This window comes from Amyelois transitella, chromosome 8 (assembly GCF_032362555.1).
Source record: "Amyelois transitella isolate CPQ chromosome 8, ilAmyTran1.1, whole genome shotgun sequence".
NCBI lineage: Eukaryota > Metazoa > Arthropoda > Insecta > Lepidoptera > Pyralidae > Amyelois > Amyelois transitella.
Genome location: NC_083511.1, coordinates 11,847,209 through 11,864,819, shown reverse-complemented (window position 1 = coordinate 11,864,819; position 17,611 = coordinate 11,847,209). Strand labels below are relative to the sequence as shown.

Here is a 17,611-nt window from a genome sequence, read left to right as displayed (position 1 = left end):
ACAGACATTAAATTAGTGTTTGTCAATTTGTCAAGTTTTTTGGATTCCGTATTTATGTCAAAATAAACTAATGGAATTTATATAAGAAATGCGTCAAGGTAACTGACGTACATGCTCTCATAATAGTCACATTTAGCTACATGACACTATTAAGGAATTCAGATTCAGAAAATGACAAATTTCAGTTTGCTTAAAGAGTAAAAAAGAGTTAGAAGGAGTAAAAAAGAGAAAAAAGAGTAAGAAAGAGTATGAAGGAGTAAGAGTGAGAAAGTCTCGTGATAAAGTAATGATAGTAGCGCGTATACCTGCATGTGCATCCTCTCCGTGCGGTCCTCGAGCTGGCTGAGCTTGTCGCCGCGCTCCAGCACCAGCATGTGCGCGCGCGCCACCTCGCCGGCCGCCGAGGACGCGCGCGCGCCCAGCTGCTCCAGCGGCGCGTGCGCGCCCGGGATGTGGCGCGCCACGGCGCGGTTCGGCTTGCCGCTGCCCTCGCCGACTGAAAATATAATTTATATATATATGGAATTGGCTGAAAGTTTTGTTTGTCTCGGTGCGAAATATTATCCAAAATTCCAAAATATTAATGAGCTAATCGCTACACACAAAAACACAAATACCTATATTAATTTTTAAATTTACGTAGAAGCTACTTATGCAAAAAAAATACTAACACAGCTCCTCTCTATCCAGCGGTCGCGCTCCGCCTCCAAACAGGCCCTTGAAGAAAGACTCCTTGGGGGGCTCCGGCATGTCCCGGGGCAGGAACAACTCGCCCAGCATCTCGTTCAGTTGCTGGCTGCAATCAGCATACATAGCACGTAAGATGTCATCGCTTATAAGTAGAATACCAAAACTCTCTATAATCAAATATGTTCTCTAACACATTTCAATGTTTAGGATATTCTAGTGACAGCGGTGGGATACCAAGAAATTATCCCACCGCTGTCACTAGAACATTTCAAGAGATACATGCTCTTTTGGTAATTATCATGAAGATGCTGATTCGCATCAGCAACCGTGAACCTTATCGATGACCACCACCATATACGCCAACTTGCGGCGGCGGGTTCCTTACTTCCCGATTATAAAATGAGTATCCATACTATATCAAAAATCACGTAATGTCAACCATCATTCGAAATGTCATTTAGTTATCCCACCGCTGTCACCATGTATAAATGAACGGCATGAAATAAAATTAAGTACTAGACTTGACCAAACTTACCAAAATTCCGCATCAATAGTGAACTTCTGTACCTCAGTGGGCGAGGCCAGGTACAGTCCGTGTCCTCGGTTGCTGAAGCAGAAGGTCTTGGCTATCCTGCAACACCGCGCACCACGTCACACACAGTCGACTGTACGCCGCCTAAACTTGCACGTCTTATTTCATTCTATGAAAATTCTAGAATGATTCCCGATTTTTTTAATTTCGGGCAAATTTTGAACAGCATCAATTTTTTTGACCAAATTTAATTCATGAATTTATGCACTTATAAAGAAATTTGTTTATAAATTATGAAAATATTATATTTTTTTGTAATATTATATTAATGTGTAATATTATATTATGTAATGTTAAAAAAAATACCTATTTTGTGAAATAGTTAGGTATGGTAAGACGTACAAACTTATTTGGCAGGATGTATTTTTGTGGTAAATAACTTTTATTGGATAATACTGTCATCAAAATTCGCTCGCTGCATTATAGTCTCATTAAAAATTACCTATATTTTGATTTTTGTTTTAATTAGATATTGCCTAAAGGTATAAAGTTTTTAAATTTGGCTGTAGTGTAAACTGGGTTATTAATGGCTGTATGGGTATGAGATTCGAGCGATAATAAAAAAAAATAAGAATCTTTATCGAAATATCGAAAAATTTTAAAATATATGCGGGTATAATCGAAAAAATTTGTAAAATCTCACCTGATTGCATCCTCTGAATTCTTCAATGAATTTAAATTATACATCTAACGATAAGCTAACATTTACTAAACACGAAGCATTCTCTGATACTCAATCTAATATAAATGCAAAATACGAGATATAAGGTTATAAGGAAGATTTCGTCATAAATATAAAAAGCGGTCATGCTACAAGCAGTACTTTAGGACTTCGTAGCGATAACGTTGCAGGAGGTATGGAAGAGTTTGCATAACAAAATAAAATGTTTAAAACGGTGTCTGCGTGTAGGGTGTGGACGAGTGGTTGTGTAGTGTGGTGTCAGGTACATACAGAGTCTTCAGACAGGGGCACTAGGGCAAGCAGAACGGCAGGCAAGTCGGGGTTAGGGGCAAATCATGGCTGCGTGCTTCAATGATTTTGAATAACAACAATTTTTGAACAGTTACGAACTGTTCAAAGATTGACGTCTTCTGCTTTATCTTTCAAACGCGTATAAATAGAGACTGATTGAGAAATGAAATTAAAAATGACAGGAAATCTTTAAGGAATAATTTTTGGTGGTTCATATTGTGTTTTGATATTACAGCACCGTTTTAGATATAAACTTAATAAACTAGAGCAGATTAGTTTTCTGTAAGCTCATGATTAGCCCCGAGCCGACTGGAACGTTCGTCGGAGCACAACAGGAGAGGGGTCTGAAGCGACTGTCAACGTTACAAGTACAGGTGTCTAAGGTTCGCAACAGAGGCGGAGTGAGGCTCCACATACAAGTGACGGTACGGTACATGGCTAACGCATGTCATCATGGCCACTTACTGGTCCGTGTCCTCGTTTACAATCAGTTGCTGGCCCCAAATGGAGAGCATTGGGTCTACGATACCCCTCTGTTTGGATTGTGTCTGGAAGCTACCAGAACACAGCGGATCAGTATCGGATCGACCGGAGCGGGCGCACACTTCGGGTCAAGTGCACGCTCGCTCCGCGCGTCACAACTCTTCTTTCACTAAAGGAACTGGTTAAATACAATGATTCTGTAGATGCAGGGAACTATCGCGGCGCTAGCATTCCGTGAGGAGACAGCTAGCTCGGTCGGGGCAAGTAACAGGGTGGTGTATTTACATCCATGATTCTCATAGCACCGAAAGAAGATAAAGATGTGAATAGAAAGTGAGCGGTGTGATATTTCAGGACTCTGTACCGAGGTGTGTTCGAGTGTGTCTCGGGTATGTCCAATTTTCGAACTGAAAAATAGATAAAGAGTGCCAAATATCGGAAGCACAGTGGTGCTTGATAGATTTGCAAAATTTTGTCTACTCGTGATGAAGAGGGCGGCGCTAGTTTCGCGCGCCGCGGTTTGGCGCAAACTGTCCCGGAGGGTTATGGGCCAGCTTGCACCAAGCCAGGCTAACATCGAGGGTCCATAGGATCCGGCGCGAGGCTCCCAAATGATAAAATAGCAGTGTCACGTGTTCAGATGATGATGAATGCGAAAATTGATAAATGTTTCCATTCAAAACTGCGAAGCTATTTATAGCTAAAAAGATGTAATGAAAACAAGCCGTTTATCATTTAGTGCCTTCGTCTGGTGCATAGAATCGTCTAAGAGTGATCGGTGTGTCACGGGACAGCTATGGTGAGCGTCGACACTCGACACCAACGCAACATCCACTTGCTCCGCGCCGCGAGCAATGCTGTACATTCTGTCTCGAACTGAACACTTTAGCTCTTCACCTGGGAAGATTTTGTGTGGCAGTGAGAGTGGGGTGTACAGCAGAGGGTTCAGTGTTCAATTCGTGACTGAACGATAATGTTTCGAAGTGTAGACATCTGAGGGAAGTCTCACCTGAGTTCGGAAAGAGGTAGGAAGTCGACGTCCACTAAAGGTCGCAGCGAGGGTAGGCTGTAGGCCACCAGGTGACCCGTCGAGAGGTAGTTCACCAGGCAGACACTGTCTGCAATGCAAATAAGGATACATTTTGATAAAATACATACATAAATACATGTAATCACGTCTATATCCCTTGTGGGGTAGACAGGGCCAACAGTCTTTAAAACTGATAGGCCACGTTCAGCTGTTTGGCTAAATGATAGAATTGAGATTCAAATAGTGGCAGGTTGGTAGCCCGTCGCCTAAAAGCAGAATCCCAAGTTTACAAGCCTATCCTTTTGTCGCCTTTTACGACATCCGTTGGAACCACACGGCACCAATACAAAAAATGTCACAAACTAGAAGATTTTTTTTTGGTGGTAGGTACAGAAAGCCAACTTACCTTTCAGACTGACAATCTCCGCCTTCACCACGAAGTCCGTATCAACGATCTGTTGCCTGTAGACACAGTTCTGGCTGGGCAGCGCCACAACCCTGGCCTGCTTCTCTGAGGCCACGACGACAAACTGCCGGTCGCCGGCCGCCGGCTCCGCGCCCGGCGTGGGCGACATCCGGCTGCCGGATGAGGACGACGACTGTTTCGTCGGCGTTCGCTCCCGTCGCTCCCGGGGCTGGGAATAGTAGATAAATATATTTTATTGTTACGTGCGCAGATTGACCTGCACTAGCACCTACGTCATAACTGAAAATCAGCGTATTGCTCTACAGCAATAAATTCGTTGAGTTGTGACCTTTTGGTATTGCTGCAACTCACACCCTATTAATTTGTATTTCATATGAAATTGTAAATCGTGTGTAGCAAATCAAATAAATGAATTATCTATCTATCTAAATAGATATGATGGCAAAAGAAGCACGAAAGCTGAATAAATGCGGTGGAAATGAGAGCGTTAAGGAGCATGATGGGTGTGAAATTGAGTGACCGGATAAGGAACAGCGTGATAAGGGGAATGTTGTGATGTGAAAGAAGATGTAGTTACAGGAATAGAAAAGGGTATGTTAAGATGGTTTGGTCATGTGGAGAGGATGAATGAAAGCAGGTTGACTACGCAGATATACAAGGAGAGTGTGGAGGGAAAGGTTGGAGTGGGAAGACCTAGACGAACGTATCTTGATCAAATTAAGGACGTCCTGGTAAAGGGTCAGGTCAAAAGTACCCGAAACCGCCGAGCTCGCATGAAAAGAGTTATGAATGTGGATGAAGCGAAGGAAGTAGGCAGAGATCGTGGCAAGTGGAAAGAGGTAGTCTCTGCCTACCCCTCCGGGAAAGAGGCGTGATTTTATGTATGTATGTATGCAGATATGATAAGATAAATTTATTTGCACACATTGTACTAGCTGTGAGTGGCCTTTCAGTAGAGCTTAAGACTGTTAACTCTGACTGCCCCGCAAGGGCTAAAGACATAACACATGCATAACATATAAATACAGTTATGATGTCAAAATTGTAATAGTGGTCCAACATGTTTTACCGCCATAATTAATAAACTTGTGATTCTTCTTTTAGGCGATTGTCTGGCTACCTGTCACTATTTGAATCTCGATTTTATCATCAAGTAATACAGCTGAACTTGGCCTTTCAGTCTTTTCCATTATGACAGATAACATAAACGTTTCGTAGGTGCCAATAATCAAGCATTTGGTCTACTTGTTATTTTTTGAATTGAAAATTTGTAAATGAAATATGAAGATACCAACGCCTGGTATCTTTACTTACGTCTTTACTATCGTCTTTCCAACTTTCGTAAGAATAGGGAATTAAAGCACCGTTGCAGTCGAGAAAGGACATCGTTAAGATTGACCCTTTTAACCTAAATAGAGGACCTCCTGAAATAAGAAAACATGTTATACGTTACACAACAATACTAGTATTTCTAAGGATAATTCCCAGAAAAAAAGAGTGAGGGTTTATGTCAACTATTCCTTCTAACTTAACATGCTACTGAAGGGTTTCAAACTTAAAATGACTATTCTCTTATTCATCTCTTACTGTCATGATCAACGTTACTGCAACGAATCTACGCATTGAAAAAAAATAATGCGGTCTTCAGTTCAATATGTTCAAAGCCCCGGATCACCAGCTAACACCCGGTCTAGTAAAAGATTTCCTTTTTGTGGCGGCATTAAACATAGCTCTGCTAAATTTTTTGTCTTTTTGTCTGTAAGGAATGCACAGCTTTGCTTTCAGCTTTGAAAGGCGTTAGTACAGCTTAATTTGTCAGTCACTACTATGCTGAAGAGTTAATTCATTCATGTTCTTTAATGTAGACAATGTAGACAAACAACAAAAACTTTTTTTACGTAGACAATGTGCATTCGTCCACGATTTAGATTTAAGAGATCTAAATTTGTAAATTGACGTCCGGTGAAAATACTGCAGTGTAGTTTGTTCCGCCGTTTCTTCTACACATGAGCTTCGGAAGCGATAGTGACGTCAAAAAGTGGTACTTTACAACACCTTATACCTTATAAAGCAATAAGTGATTTTGAAAAAAAAAACAAAAAAGTTACCACTGGAGGAGATGACGACGGGCTGCGTGTGCCTCAGGTCGGCCTCGGGCAAGCTGATCATCATCGTCATCACCGAGCCCTGCGTCGTGCCGATCCACAGCGTCGGGAGTAACGTCGTCGGATCTGGAAGTTAAAGTTGATCGTAAATGATTTTTAGAGATTTTATCTTTGGCAGCTTCTGTGGTGCTGCGGTAGTGCGCATGTCTGTGACAGAGTTTCAAATCCCGGGTTCAAATCCCGACCAGGGCATGATGAGAAACGAACTTTCCCTGTTTATTTATGTATTTATTCAAAAATATAGTATCGTTGAGTTAGTACCTCGTAACACAAGTCGCTAACTTAACCTGTGTAATTTATCCCATGTTTATTTATTTATTTATTTATCTTCACTATCACTCTTACTCAATCATCACAGCTATGTCCCGCTTTGCCAAAGCCTAATTATGGTAAGCTTTTGGTAACTCGGATGTCTTTACGTTAAAATAAGTTTAATAATCATTCTTATTCACAAAGCAACAATTACACTATGGTAGAGAACAACTTTTTTGTAGTGATGTTATTAATTGAAATTTGAGATGTTAAATCTTCTTTTTTCTCTTCTTATACGAGTAAATAGTTAATATCCTAAAGTTTGGGTAACGGTATTAAATACTGTCTCTTAATTCTACTATTCTTATGATCTCATCGTTCACTCGAGTCTATTCAGAGTTAAAGTCTATTCCATAATTAAACTTGGGTAGGTCATAAATAACCCTTTGTTCAATGAGAAAGTTATTTAGGAAATTGAACTCACCAGACTTCTTGGTATAGCTATCAGCGAAGGCGAGGCACTGGATGCCCTCCTGCGTGATGTTCTCCAAGCTGGAGATGCTGCTGCTGCGGGACCTCGAGAAGGAGCTGTCCAGCTTGTCTGCCCGGCCGGCGGAACCAACATAACCAGGTTATTCTCTCCGGCGCGACGCCGAACCCTCACTGCAGCTTCAGTGCAGGTTCGGCGGATCCGCTGTTGGTTTCTCGAACATTCGATTTTGAAATCCATGAACGTTTGAATAACTAGCCATTAGGGAATGAATAACTTATAATGAGAAGAAACTATTTGAAACATGAGTCCAAAATGTTCGCAGCAGTGATCGGGCGGTATTCATTTGAGCTTTATTTTAGAATACATACCGTATTGAATATCAAATACGTTTTAAATTATGGAACTAGAATAAGTCATTTATTTGATTAGTTTTTGGTAAATAGTAATTTCGTCAACAGGAAACTGAAACTTTAAACTTTGTTCTATTTTTAATTGAGATATTCATGTTTACATTCAAAATAGCAGTTTGATGTTAAAATATTATAAAACGCCGTATAATTATACTACTTAATCCTTTAAAATATTTCTTTACTGTTAACTTTCATTAATTGCCGGACTAAACTTAATCAGGACACTTTAAACATTGCTTTTGATTATAATGTTCGAGGCACCAACAGATAATGTCATCTAGATAGTACAGTTGCAGGCTAAGCTAGCATTAGCTCACTCGTGGCGGTGCTGTTGTGAAATTAGCTGAAATCTCCACTCCGGTGCGACATACAAACAGACAGTGCTCCAAGAAAACAGTTCAGAATTGAAAGAAAAGTGTCATGCTGAAGACAACCGGCACGCGATGGAAAGCCCGTCCAATCTCAATCTCAGCTATTTACACAACCTCACTAACGCTCGTGTTGGTCCCGGTAACTAACTGTAGGTGGTCAGGTGTCTTGACTAATTGGGAATGATAAAGATATAATATCAATAAAGCTATTTTTGCCTTTGGCTTCCAAAAGTTGATATTCATTGAACAAGAAAATTTCTAAGTTACCACTACAACATATTTCAAATTACGCATACTCAGAATCATTAGAAATATTAATTTGTCTATAAATTGAAATATGCAAGATGAATAAAACCCACAATGGGACATAATGTTACAAGGTTTTATTTAATAGTCAGTTACACTATATCTTGTTATAGTTTTTCATCACAACACAATTTATTAAAATTATGAAACTCATTGGGATGAGACATTAAATAAAAATCAGTCAATACACCTTTCACTTTTACCTCTTTCTCTTATGGATATCTTAAAATTAGCACACCGAACAGCTCTACGGGATGAGGTTAGGATGTAGATTGACATGATGAGTGACATGAAACAGCAAACAAATATATGAGATGGAAGATGAAGAATGTAGTTGAGAAGTATGACACCCAGACCAACATCTAGCTTCATGCCGTGATGATTTTAAAGTTATTGAAGGCAATTATTTAAAAGAACCTTCATATCTGCCAAACTGCAGTAGAATTATGGATCAAACAAAAAGATATTGATCTGCTATTTTCTCCCTATTCAGAGATGATTATTTGGTCTTGATCCTAGCGTAAGTGTGTAAACAGAATATACTACCATTCCAGTTTATATTTTGTATATAAGTGAGGCAGATCTTAATAGTAGTGTCTGTATATTGTGATTTGAAAGAATATTGACACAGAAATTTTGACAATATCCAGTTACTTACATGCATTATGTTTTAACCATGCATAATGGAGAACTTATCACTTAGTAACTGAATGTAAGAAGCACTAGCTAGATGTAGATCTGTCTGGTCTGAATTACAACCAGAAGACAGGTCAAGCTGGAGGCCCATTCACAGGCAGAAAAAGCATTTCCCACTAGGTGTTCCGTCTATATAAGCTCACTCTAATGTGATCCCGTTCTAGATTTTTCTTAGGCTAGTTCAAGCAGAGGTTAGGACGACATCTATACTCTAAGGAGAGGTTTCTGCGAAGCGGGAGAGTTTTACGCTTGAAAAAGAGTACACTTGTTGATTACGATTTGATTGAATTGTGATTTAAAAACATTGCGTACTCTGAAAATATTACACAAATCGTATGGTAATTACCCATGGATTTGCCTTTGCAAAAAATATAAAACGAACACTCCCTTTTTTAGATTTCAAATCTTTACAACAACTCCAGGATAATAGACCCTTGACATTTCGTGAATTGTTTCATGATCAAATTAAAAATGTATTCGAATAAACAATGATTGGGAGATGAGATGTTTGTTTTTTTTGGACCAGAAGGGTCTGAATGAAGGAGTGAAAGGAACCAGTAAAACAATACTGTATATCAGACGCGGTCGCTGGGATCGGATCGGACGTGCTGGTGGCGAGGCGGTGCATCATGCAGCTAGTGCGATTATCATAGGAGAATACCGTAAGCATACATAGACATAATGACAGCCGAATATAGAGGCAGCCAAAAACGAGCCATATAAACTTTTTGCTTTGTGGTCGCGCTAGAAAAAGAAACATAACATCATGTAACAGCGTTAACATTAAAAAGTAAGATGGAATCGATAGGATCGTCGTCGTAGTTCGCGCGACTACCGATAGGGGCGCCACTCTCACGAACATTGCCATACAAGGAGCAGCGCGCGTTTATATGATTGAAAGCCTACGTAATGCACATATATAACATACAATAGATTCCGGTCATCGCAACACTCAGTATGTGGTACACTATAATAGATAGTTTTGAGTAGTAAGTCACCTTTTGATATTAAATCTAAAGAGTCATGCCAGTCGAAGACCTTGCAGTTGTGTGCAAACGAGTGTCGAGTGAGAGAGAACATGGCAACACAGTCACAGCCACAATTTCCAATCTAACGAATACGAAACATCTACGTGTGGGGGCCGCGGCCCGTGGAACTAGCTACCGAAAAGAATCAAAAACAAAGGAAATATTATAATAAAAAAAAAAGTTAAATTCAATGCAATGTTTTGGATACCATTGGGTTGCATTATGTGTAAGTACTCCATAGATGCGAGAGTCTGCGGAATAGTTGGTTCTGTACCGACAAAATAAACCACAACATGTTACAAGCATTATCATCAGGACAGGGGCGGCGCACGAGACCGCCGCGGCGCGTGCGCAGCGAACGAGCGCCACGCGGGCCTAGTCTCAAACACTGCAATCATATTTACAACCAAAGTTAAATCTACAATGGACACAGATAACGTCGTCAATATAGGAGTGATTGCAGAGGTTACTATGACTAGTCGCACGTGGTCAGGCCCCGGTCTCAGTGCAGTGTTCGCCGCCGCGGGCGCGCGCCGCCCTCACACAGCCTAAGGTCGGCATCAAGAGACACGCACAGTTATCGTACACCATAAACAGATGAGGTTCATTCTAGAAGTCTGCGATGAGGAAACACAAAGGAAAACACTACTCTGTATGAACAACTAGAAATTAAAGTAACCAATTTAGGTGTGGTATATTCCAATGATTACCTATTAAATGATTCCGATCTGAAATTGGAAATTGTTCAAATAAATGATATAGTCTCTCAATATAATGCATGCTTGGCAGCAGAAGATGGGAAGATCAATGATGTATGGCTAAAATTTAGTTTTATGACAAAATTTCATGATCAAGAGCTTTGGCGTACGGCAACTAGTTTCAAAATTAATGCCAAGTATGTTATGATAAGTATTTCAATATGTCAAATTGGGCAGTCAAATGCCAACATGTAGATAGTATTGGGAGTGTGAAGAATCTGCTGTTACTGTTTATAATGATGATTAAATCAAGATGAGAGTTGCAAAAGTATAGAAATACCAATCAGCAGGTGTCCATCTTCACATTCACAATATATCTGTAAGTAAATTTTGATATCAGTAATGAAGGAAGTAAGTCAGTGAGTGTGATAAACAAACAAATATAATCAAAAGAAACTCAAAGAAAGAATAGAACAGAACCATGAGACCGGCCGTGGCCGGCGAAGGGAGCACAAACAAACCGAACAAATGAAAACAACGAAGGAGAAATTGCGACTGTTTCAGAACGGAAGAGACGGGCGTCGAGTAAGGTGACTGTACTACCAAAACTGCAATACTGTCGCGTCGTCAGCAGAGAGTGCGGCGCGGGCGCATACACGTCGGACGCGGTGGACAGGCACTTGTGCAGTTTGCGGGTACCTTGCGAGCGCGAGCGGCGCACGGCCCGCGCCGCGCCGCCCGCCGCGCCGCCCGCCGCGCCGCCGCCGGCCGCGCCCGCCGCCGCGCCGCCCACCCCCGGCCCGTTCATCTACAACACAACGCCCGCTGCACTCGCGCCGGACGCTCACGGCGGCGCCTCGGTCTGTGTCACTGTCTGCTTGTTTCCCTTTTTATAATTTCACCGATCCGTTATTCAAATTTAAATAGAGCAGAAAAGAATTTTTGGTACAAAAAAAAGTAATGGAAAACAAAAGAACCAATTAGGAATCTCGAATATAACCATCGGAATGTTAGGGACGCCCCACAGAAGCGGTTAAGAACCCAGAACAGAACTCGCGGCGGCCGCCACCGGTTCGGTTAGCACACTTATGACACGGACTACCCGACGGCCCTAGCCCCGTTAGTATCGTGTGATCTCTGTGCCAGTGGCGTTAGTGACTCCCGTGTGGCCCGTGATCATCGTGCTCATACCTATCCGCCGCGGGGTCTCCACTGCCACTACTTGCTCCCGGCGGGGTTCGCACGGCGGACACAAGCGCGCTACAAACTCCCCTGAGGAATGGAGGGGTATCATCAGCAACGCAGTCGTTCACTACTTCTGAGGTGATGCAAGCGGTGCAACTATTCTTTGTAACCGTCTACGTAGCTGTTTCTAGCGTCAAACGGACAACACAGAGATCACCTACGGTACTGGCTACATACTGTTCAATTACCGAGGAAGTCTGCGAATAGATATTTAAGGCAGTTAGAGTCTTCGTCGGACGAGTCCTTGTCCTTGGGAATAGAAAACAAACACGTGAGTGACTCGTTGCGTGTGCGCGCCGCACCGTCACGTTACATTCTATACATACGTATATACATACGTCGCTTATACTTACATATTTATAACATTATAATTAAAACATAAAAAATAATATAATAAATGAAAATAAAAAGCCAAATATCACAAGAAGCATGAAGCACGTTAAAAAATGTCGTCCACTCGCCCTCTTAATATTATTTTATCTAAGGTTTAATTTCGGTATTAGGGATCGGACGCTCGGCGTTAGTTTAACAGGTTTTATTTAACAATAAATTAGTTAGTACACACCACACTTTAATGAATAAAATCTAACTACCATCACCTCTAAAGTCTATCCGAAACACGGCTACGGTACGAGAGAACCATAAAACGCCAAACCATTACCATTCCAATCGAGAATCGATCGAACAACTAAGACTATACAGCGAGTACCGCTAGTAGGTAGCGAGGCCGCGGCGTGGCGGGGACCTCTACTTACTGAAGCGGCGCATGAGCGAGCCCGCGAACGACGCGGGCGGCGCGCGGCGGCGCGGCCGGATGTCCGGCACCGACAGCCGCGCCGGCGCCGGCTCGCGCGCCCGCCGCGGCCGCGCCGGCAGCGCCAGCGACGCCGGGCGCGCCGCCGGCTCCTGCCAGCGCTGCTGCAGCTCGCGGTGCATGCGCTCGTACACGTCGTCCGGCCGCCGCGCCGCCAGCTCGCGGTGCATGCGCTCGAACATGTCCTCCTCGGCGCGCGCCTCGTCGCTGTCCGGCGACGACGCGGCCGCCTCCGCCGCCTCCGCCGCGTCCGCCTCCGCGCCCTCCTCGGCGCCCTCGCTCGGACCGAACGCGGCCTTGAACTTGAGATCCACTCTAGAGAGCTGCCGTTTCAGATTGAAGGTTTTCCACGAAGTCGACTTTCGGCGGGCGTCGGGCTTCGGCCGGTCGTCGGCGGCGTCCGGCGCGGGCTCGGGGCTGGCGGGGGAGGGCCGAGGCGGGCCCTCCTCCGGCTTGGGAGGGGGGAGGGAAAATCATCAGGCGTGGGTAAAGGTCGCGCGACCGCTGACATGACTCGTGCGTATGGTATGCGTGACATTGGACTTGGCGCTAGTCGCCCGGTGTGGTCGCGTCGTGAATGTACTGGACGCGGCCGCGTTGCTCTAACTGTGGCGAGCGCCGTCTGTCCCTTGCGCGGGAGTGCGCCGGAGTTGGTCGGAACACGCGAGCACGAGTAGCGAAGAAGGCGGAGAGTAACAAGGTCTAACAATGCCATGCCGGGTGACTAGCCGGGGTCAGCGCTACCTCTACAACTATAAATTCTTAAATAATAGAAAATAATAGTTTAAAACGGGCATTTCCGGCGGCCCGAGCAACTCAAATTAAGAAATAAAATAGCAAATCATAAATAACGTGAAATAAATAAAAATTAATCTAAGAGTCCAAGGGACGGCTTCATCTCCACGTCGCCAGAATTTCTATTCAGTGATGCTCTAGTGGTCTTCGCTCACCAACCGCATTAACCAAGTGGCAAGTCTAAGCGTGGACTGCCATCTAAGTACTATTATAATCTAGCTGTTGTAGCATTACCCAGGATTGTAAAGTCGTAGTCACGTTCAAAATCAAGGCTTTGAAAGAAAAAAAAAATAGGAATTATTAATTATTTGATTAGAAAATAAAATGTGAAGAAACTTCTATTAAGAGAGAAAATGTAAACAAGACTACGAATTTACGTCAACCTCGGGGTATTTTCACGACACATGTATTTCTATTTCTCCAATTGGTCTGAGAGCGAACATTGACTCGATATCTACAAGTAGATTAGTTATAAGAATAAATTTTACTCAATATGTTTTTTTTATATTTCCAGCTCTTGTTACCTCAGTATGAAATTCACGATAGAAAATCGAAACACACGCAATTGGGATTGCGTATTTCATTGACTTGCCAACGATTTCTGGCAACAACGCTCCGAACTCAAATGTATGTAGAATAAAACATCGTTGAGCTACAAACATTATACAAAACGTGTCATTCGTAACATACAAATTGTTTATCGATCTATCAAGTCAATGTCCTGGCACGGCGGGAGACAGTACCTGGTCGAGGCTGGGCGAGCGCGGGCGCTCGCGGCGCGCGTCGGGCGCGTGCAGCGCGGCGCTGGGCAGCGCGGCCAGCAGCGCGCGCCGCGACACGTCCGCCACCACCACGCCGCGCTCGCCGCCCCACGCCATGCTGCGCATACACATAGCGGGCCTCAAGCATATGTACGTATACGAGTACATACATATTATGGCTTTGTCTCATGGATGTAAACGGAAGTCGACAGTTTTGAGAAGACTGAAAGGCCATGTTTGGCTAAAGATTTAAATTCGTCTTATCTAATACCAAATTTAAGTATCATTTTACAATATAACATATAAATACAAACCAGCGAAATATAAAAAAAAATGTGAATGCAAACTTAAAGTGCCAACATTATATCAGTTCCTATATTTTCTTCGGAGTCTAAAAATGTTTTTTGATAATCGCTTCATCTACAAACACACCCAATTATTAATAGACCCGTCAAATGATCATTAAAACATCAATAAGAAAATAAGCACTCACAGGCCGTAGGAGGAGTTGATGGTGAGCGCGGCGACGGCGTGCGGCGGGCCCAGCTGCAGCGCCACGAGCGCGGGCTGGAAGCCGGGGGCGCGCCGCGCGCCGCCCGTGCCCGCCGCGCCGCGCACGCGCAGCGCGCCCGGCGACCCCGCCCACGCGCCCGCGCCGCACGCCTGCGGGAGACAGGGAGCGCTGACTCATTATAGAATAAAGGCAATCTTTATTTGAACTAGTTTTACAAGTTAAGTGCCGTGTGGTTTCCGGCACAAATAGAATTGGACCACTCCATCTCTTTTCCGTGGATGTCGTAAAAGGCGACTAACGGATAGGCTTATAAACTTGGGATTCTTCTTTTAACCCAACGGCTAGCAACCTGTCACTATTTGAATCTCAATTCTATCTTAAATCCAAATAGCTGAACGTGGCCTATCAGTCTCTTCAAGACTGTTGGCTCTGTCTACCCCGCAAGGAATATAGACGTGATGATGTGTATATATGTTTACAAGTTAAAAGAGGTCGTGGGTTTGACTTTAGACACGAGATCCAGCACGTAGCCGCTAGAGGATAGTGAGCTTCTTGGTGAACGATGATAGTCCAAAGGTGAAGACCGAGGGCGTATGCGCGCGCGGGCTCCCGGGCTGTAAAGAGGAGCGCCGGAGAGTCCGCAACGGCACGACATCACAACATACATATAATCACGTGAGTCAACACTCGTCAAAAGACCAATAGGCCACGTTCAGCTGTTTGGCTTAGTGATAAGAGTTGCTAGCTCATTGCCTAAAAAATAATCGCAAGTTTTTAAGTCTATTCCTTAGTCGCTTTTAACGACATCCATGCTAAAAAGATGAAGTGGTCTTATTCTATTTTGTATTGATGCCAGGAACCACACCCTAATATATCTCACTAATATTTATATCATTATCGTTCTAAACTGCATATGAACTATTATTTTGAATAGTAATTATACTAAATATTAGAAGGAATGTATCTTTGTATGAACACACTATCTCAATCAAAACCAATTACAAGTGCAATACAATCTTACCGAGCTAACTCTTCTCGACTCGGACTCCGCGTGAGGCTCGGGCTCCGGCGAAGGTTCCTCCTCCAGCGAGTCCGATATCACCGGTATTTCCAGCACCTAGAGAAAACAAAGATACATATATACATATGGTCACGTCTATATCCCTTGCGGGGTAGACAGAGCCAACAGTCTTTAAAAGATCATATAAGAAAATGTACCTAAGTCTCTTTTACTATACATAAATGTATTGACAACTAAATATAACAGTACTGGCTCGTTGATAAATTGTCGGAGGTTTATGAATCAATTACCTATACATTTTGGTCATTTAAGCCAAATTTATTTAGCTTGCTCTGAAGGCAGTCTATTAATTGGTTTCAAATTTCATAAAAAAAATCTTTAGTGATTTCTAAACAGAACCACGTGTCCGTGCGGCAGCGCCACGGCCGGCTGCTACAGCTGACTGCAACACTGTCGGTCACATACGTGTGTCTCGGAGACTGCCTCGGCCTTGCGGAACTTGAACAGCACCACGTGTCCGTGCGGCAGCGCCACGGCCGGCTGCTACAGCTGACTGCAACACTGTCGGTCACATACGTGTGTCTCGGAGACTGCCTCGGCCTTGCGGAACTTGAACAGCACCACGTGTCCGTGCGGCAGCGCCACGGCCGGCTGCTACAGCTGACTGCAACACTGTCGGTCACATACGTGTGTCTCGGAGACTGCCTCGGCCTTGCGGAACTTGAACAGCACCACGTGTCCGTGCGGCAGCGCCACGGCCGGCTGCTACAGCTGACTGCAACACTGTCGGTCACATACGTGTGTCTCGGAGACTGCCTCGGCCTTGCGGAACTTGAACAGCACCACGTGTCCGTGCGGCAGCGCCACGGCCGGCTGCTACAGCTGACTGCAACACTGTCGGTCACATACGTGTGTCTCGGAGACTGCCTCGGCCTTGCGGAACTTGAACAGCACCACGTGTCCGTGCGGCAGCGCCACGGCCGGCTGCTACAGCTGACTGTAACACTGTCGGCCACATACGTGTGTCTCGGAGACTGCCTCGGCCTTGCGGAACTTGAACAGCACCACGTGTCCGTGCGGCAGCGCCACGGCCAGCCTCCGGGACTCCGCGCACAGCGCCAGCTGCTGGATGGCGAGCGGAGTCTCGTCGTAGTTGGAGCCCGCCGTGCTGGAGCTGCGGCGCTCGAAAACTGAAATTATACAATACAAATTGTTAACGCATTATCTTGGAACAAGTATATGCAAGATTCTCAGATGACGAGCAAACAAAATAAAACCTTCGATTATTCATCCGCCATTTTAAAGATGTATAGCGGGAGCGATGATTCGGCTCGACCGCCACCAAAGGGAAGATCTTCCGCCAGGCTAGGTGTTATGCCTGGGGAACCGCCGCTCCAACGATGTTGTGTCGGAGGTTGTATATATAGCTCCAATCCGTGAAATCTCTGAAATCGCGATTTGGTTTCTTCGCTGCTATTGGCTGAGCGCGTCAATTTCTTCGCGATCATTGACAGTTGTTGTGTGATTTGATGTTGTGACGAGTGGCGTAGAGATGTCGCCACAGATGTTTTACTATCAAAAATTGATCTTATTGTATTGCAATAAAACACACAATCTTTCAATGTTAAACTTTTTTAGCAAAGCAAAGATTTTTAGTTATTTGCGGGTTGTGTGCAATGCACTGGCGATTTTGTTTGGTGGGAATACTTGTAACGGGATTTAGAAATAGTTGTGCATTTTTGATAAAATTGCCAAAGACGGAAAGATTGTGGCCAGGATTTGGTCGTGGAAGACTATTATTTTTGATGATGACGATGATGATAAACGAATTGCAAAAGATAATGGCG

The 17,611-nt window shown here is 43.9% G+C and overlaps 1 protein-coding gene across 4 annotated transcripts in view; it reads right to left on the bottom strand.

Moving 5' to 3' along the window:
* LOC132902007 (syntaxin-binding protein 5) overlaps nucleotides 1–17,611 on the bottom strand; it is a 259,683-nt gene that overhangs the window by 2,925 nt on the left and 239,147 nt on the right. Inside the window, exons 12-26 of one of the 4 annotated variants that reach the window (XM_060945531.1) lie at nucleotides 16,785–16,954; nucleotides 15,765–15,860; nucleotides 14,723–14,892; nucleotides 14,212–14,347; nucleotides 12,615–13,125; nucleotides 11,806–11,886; nucleotides 7,097–7,213; nucleotides 6,304–6,426; nucleotides 5,510–5,619; nucleotides 4,175–4,403; nucleotides 3,748–3,856; nucleotides 2,721–2,810; nucleotides 1,226–1,321; nucleotides 672–796; nucleotides 306–496 (exon numbers count right to left, since the gene is read on the bottom strand). In XM_060945531.1, coding sequence (XP_060801514.1) covers nucleotides 306–496; nucleotides 672–796; nucleotides 1,226–1,321; nucleotides 2,721–2,810; nucleotides 3,748–3,856; nucleotides 4,175–4,403; nucleotides 5,510–5,619; nucleotides 6,304–6,426; nucleotides 7,097–7,213; nucleotides 11,806–11,886; nucleotides 12,615–13,125; nucleotides 14,212–14,347; nucleotides 14,723–14,892; nucleotides 15,765–15,860; nucleotides 16,785–16,954 — 2,354 coding nt within the window. Of the gene's footprint in view, nucleotides 1–305; nucleotides 497–671; nucleotides 797–1,225; nucleotides 1,322–2,720; nucleotides 2,811–3,747; nucleotides 3,857–4,174; nucleotides 4,404–5,509; nucleotides 5,620–6,303; nucleotides 6,427–7,096; nucleotides 7,223–11,805; nucleotides 11,887–12,614; nucleotides 13,126–14,211; nucleotides 14,348–14,722; nucleotides 14,893–15,764; nucleotides 15,861–16,784; nucleotides 16,955–17,611 lie in introns of all 4 variants that reach the window. The other 3 variants (XM_060945534.1, XM_060945532.1, XM_060945533.1) reach the window with 3 other exon arrangements.